Raw genomic sequence first — 4,498 nt, 5'->3', positions numbered from 1 at the left:
TCAATTATCTTCAAAAAAATTTTTGGATCATTTCAAATCATGTGATGATGGCAGTGACAATATATTCTTCAATACGATGTACCATTATTACACCAACGAGATGCTATAACCATTCCCAACCCCGCTACTAACAAGACATGTGCTGTTAAATAGAAATTGCGAGGAAGGACACGAATGTCTATATCGCGATTACTTTGCGGATAATTATGTATATGGGTTGAAGGGCTTTAAAAGAACATTTCGTTAGAGCGTGAATGTGTTCCTAATGATCAGCAACACCTTGGAAAGTCTGTATCATTTCTTTAAATCATAAATACAAATGTACTACATGTTTCTTTAATTTTAATACAAATATAGTATATATTTAAACCATAGTTAATGTATGTTTAGGTATATATTTTTTCAATTGAGACATAATGCTAGAGGTAGGCAGGAATTTACAATGTTGCAGAAATGTGTTGCGGCCATTCGTTTGATGGCTATAGGTGAGTCACCCGACACCATGGACTAATATATGAGAATGTCCGAAAGAACTGCACGAGAAACTTTGTATAGATTGTCAAAAGGTGTTGTTGGAATATTCTGATATGTATATTTGCGGAAACCTTCGTTGCATGATACACAAGAGCTTTATGTAGCACATGAAGAAACACATGGGTTTCCTAGAATGATTGTAAGCATTGATTCCATGCATTTGAAATGGAAAGCTTGTCCAGTATCACGGAAAGGGCAGTATGCAAGTGGTCATCATGGATCACCTTCGTTGGTTTTGGAGGTTGTTACTTCCCAAGATTTATGGATTTGGTATGTATTTTTCGGGGTTGTAGGTTCCAACAACGACGTCAACGTCCTTAATCAGTTGCCAATATTCAACGATCTTTTGAATGGAAAGGTTCCGGATGCTCATTTCACAGTGAATGGAAATGAATACAAATTCATGTATTGCCTTACAGATGGAATATATCCTCCGTATTCCACATTCGTGAATGCATTCCGACATCCGGTTGAAGAAAAAGATAAATTGTTCAAGCGAAGACAAGACGGATCACGTAAGGATGTGAAACGTGCTTTTAGAGTGCTAAAGGCGAAATGACACATAGTTGAACATGCGGCACGATCATTAGACTTAGAAACTCTATGATATATCATGTATGCATGTACCATAATGCATAACATGGTATTTGAAGATAAATAACGAAATATTGCACGCTATATCCTAACGGAGCCCACACACGTTAAATTTCAACCAGGTGCAACATAATATTTGCATAGAATCATTGACATTCAGGATGCAAATAAACACATACAACTTTGAAAGGACTTAACAAATTATATCTTCAACGGTAACGATAATAAATAGCGTTGTTTACGAAAAATAAAATATGTTTTTTTTTTGTATTATAATGTTTTTTTTTATTTATTATTTTGGATGTTATGTGTAATTTAAAAGCTATGTTATTTTTATTTTAAATATTATATTTTCTTTAGATATTATGTTTTATTTAAAATATACTTGTTTTAATAAAAAAACTACAAAAAAATTAAAAAAGAAATTAAAAAATGGAAAAAAGTTGGTGTTATAACATGTTCTTAACATAATGACCATTTTTTCACATTCTGTTATAACCTCAATAGTGATGCAACATATAAGATGACACGAAAATAATGTTATAACTAGTTGTATATATTATAATAGTGTTATACACAATGCTCTTAGTGGTTGTGTGTGGTTATGATGTGACACTTACTACTATAATAATTAGTGGTATGTATAATGGATAATCTTATAAATATATAACAAACACAATTTTTAACAACATTATGTGTGACTTTGTCACTAACAACTTGACAACAACCTTTTAAATATTTCATGTTCAAAGTAACCAAATGGTATATAACAAGTTACTTTTAATTTACAAAGAGTGTCACGGGACGTATTTGGATATCGTAGTTTACTAAAACTCTTACAAAAATAATATTCGTATACATTAATTATTCATATATTTGAACATACTATATTTTTCATATTATTCCCCAGTAGCATCAAGTTATCAAATAAAAGAAACAATTTCCCAAAATAATGAAAATAAAAAATATATTTGAACATATTCTTCTTTCACCCTTTTTGTTATTTCCCCCCTTTTTAAAGTAGTGTGGGCCCCGATTAGCCGTGCTCCACCATCTATAAAATCCCGCAATATTTACATCGTTTTAGAGAAATAGATCACACTTCACTTTCCTAATCTGTCGCCGGAAAATAAATCAGTAACCGGAGCTTTCTCTAATTCTTCAAATCGGAGCTCAAAATCAGAGTGAAATGGATATTTTTGATATCCATAACGTCAAGATGGAGAAAGCAAACGCGATGCAACGTTACCGGAGCTTCCGAAAAATAGCGAAATTGTTCCGGTTGATTGAGCTCTTTTTAGCGGTGGTTTTACTCTCGTGGATCTCAACTCGTCTGCCGTTCGTCGTAAGAGTATCCGGCGAGTACTTCCGGCAGCTTCTCTCAATCATCGTCAGCCCTCTCTTCATTTTTCTTGTCGGTAACGTGATTGTGTTAACTCTCGTTGTAAAATCCGGCCATCTCACCGGAGCTAATACCGCCGTGGATAATGCCGGAACTGATCTGTATGAAGACATCGTTAACAATGTAAGCGACGATGATCCTCCCGTTCTCAAACACGAAGAAATTGTTTATCAGGATAAACGAATCATATCTGAAGTAAACACTAAACCAATCACCGGCGAAATCAAAGTTAGTGAATCGTCGGCGAATTCCGTTCCAGATCTAGATCCTAAAATCTACCGGAGAAGCCAGTCTGAAAACCTAATGAAGACAGAGCCTTTTCAGGAGACGGAAATACTTAATTGGAAACTGAAGCGGTCGGAGACAGAGATAGGACGGCGGAAAGCTGATTCTCCGGTGGACAACGTCGTCGACGAGCTAAGCAATGAGGAGTTTCAGAAGAAGATCGAAGGATTCATCGCTAAACAAGTCAGGTTTCATCAAGAGGAAAAATTAGCAATTGTACCTCACAATTTAATCTGATAGTTTCCGTACAATTTTTTCGAGATAACGTCATTAGAGAAAAATCATAAATGCTTCTTTCATCATCCGAATTGATTCTCCATTTCTCCTACTCTATGTACAGTATTTCTACTATTATCCAGATTCGAAATATCACAAAAAGTTACTTCGATCTTTAGTTTTATATTTTTAATTTATCGAGAATGCATGGAGTCTTGATTTTACTTTGAAACATCGAAGTTCGTAATGTATAGGCTTTTTAGATTTTTCTCGTTTATCGAATGGAAAAAAGGTATATCGAAGCATGGAAATAGGATATTTAAATTATATGATTGAGTGGCTTTGGTCTTTTAGGTTAAAGCATTGAATGTGTTTACGATGAATATGAGTCTATAGACAACATATCTTCATGTTTAATTGTTTATGGAAGTAAAAAATGTGATAAACTGACTAGTGATTGTCTGACTGATGGATTCTCATGAAGTTTATTTTTTGTATTTATGTGTCAGTCGTGTTAATATGTTGTGCCGTTCATTTTTTGTTTTAATGTTTTAATAATTGGATTAGTTGAGGATTATTTGCCAATTTAGATGGTTCAAATTGAAAGTTAACGCCGCTTATCTTTTGTAAAACATGCCCTACATGTCTTGTCTTTGGATATATATATATATATATATATATATATATATATATATATATATATATATATATATATATATATATATATATATATATATATATATATATATATATATATATATATATATATATATAACAAAGTATAAGAGTTAGAATGTTAACTTTTAAAGTTCTAAGGGTTCGAACTAAGGTTTTAAAGTAACTTTACATTTCCAAAACATGAGGGTAAGTTTTGTAAGTTTCAAAACTTTTAAACTTTATAACTTATGAGTTAATAGTTTATTAAAATGAAGACTTTTCATTTTCATGTAACTTATTTGTTTCTTTAATGAAATTTAAAAGAGTAACTTTTGGTAATCCATAACCTGAGGATAAATTATGGATTTTATTAAACACATCAAGATCAAGAATTAAACTAACAAACTATTTGCAAATAATTCCTATGATCTACAAAACCCGTAAGTGTATGAACATTCATATCAACAATTTTAAGAATCATAAATAACATATACAAAACTTGAAATTTTGATAATAGCCATTGTAAATGGATTAGCATAACCATTACACCATCTAAAGCAAGTTTTATAAGACCAAAACAATTTAGGGTAATATTTCTAGTTCATTTACAGCAGCAAAAGTCGAAAATCTGCATTCAGGGCCTCCTACTCGTCGAATGCAAGAACCTACTCGACGAGGAGGATGAAATAACACATGGACTCATCGATACCCCCATGGACTTGGCGAGGTTACTTAGCAGAATGCATAAATCTTGAGTTTTTTTTTTCAATAATTTGCATCAAGTATAACGAAAACAAGCCTAGGCTCTGA

General features: G+C 32.4%; 2 protein-coding genes across 2 annotated transcripts; both read left to right on the top strand.

Annotated features, from left to right (window-relative positions):
• Window positions 1-667: 667 nt before the first annotated feature.
• LOC145040709 (uncharacterized) lies at window positions 668-1,093 on the top strand. Its single transcript, XM_078988615.1, has one exon. The coding sequence runs from the start codon at window positions 668-670 to the stop codon at window positions 1,091-1,093; it is 426 nt and encodes a 141-aa protein (XP_078844741.1).
• A 1,111-nt stretch (window positions 1,094-2,204) lies between these two features.
• Window positions 2,205-3,215, top strand: LOC145043677 (tRNA-methyltransferase non-catalytic subunit trm6MTase subunit). The gene has a single exon (XM_078992398.1). It carries the CDS (start codon window positions 2,318-2,320, stop codon window positions 3,050-3,052), a length of 735 nt encoding a protein of 244 aa, XP_078848524.1. The 5' UTR covers window positions 2,205-2,317; the 3' UTR covers window positions 3,053-3,215.
• Window positions 3,216-4,498: the final 1,283 nt, after the last annotated feature.

This window comes from Lactuca saligna, chromosome 4 (assembly GCF_052625555.1).
Source record: "Lactuca saligna cultivar CGN05327 chromosome 4, ASM5262555v1, whole genome shotgun sequence".
In the NCBI taxonomy this organism is placed as follows: Eukaryota; Viridiplantae; Streptophyta; class Magnoliopsida; order Asterales; family Asteraceae; genus Lactuca; species Lactuca saligna.
The sequence above is the reverse complement of the archived record's forward strand: the minus strand, read 5'-3'. Positions and strand labels throughout refer to the sequence as shown.

Coding starts and splice junctions, on each gene's coding strand:
- LOC145040709 (XM_078988615.1), top strand. CDS start 668: ATGATTGTAAGCATTGATTCCATGCATTTGAAATGGAAAGCTTGTCCA.
- LOC145043677 (XM_078992398.1), top strand. CDS start 2,318: ATGGATATTTTTGATATCCATAACGTCAAGATGGAGAAAGCAAACGCG.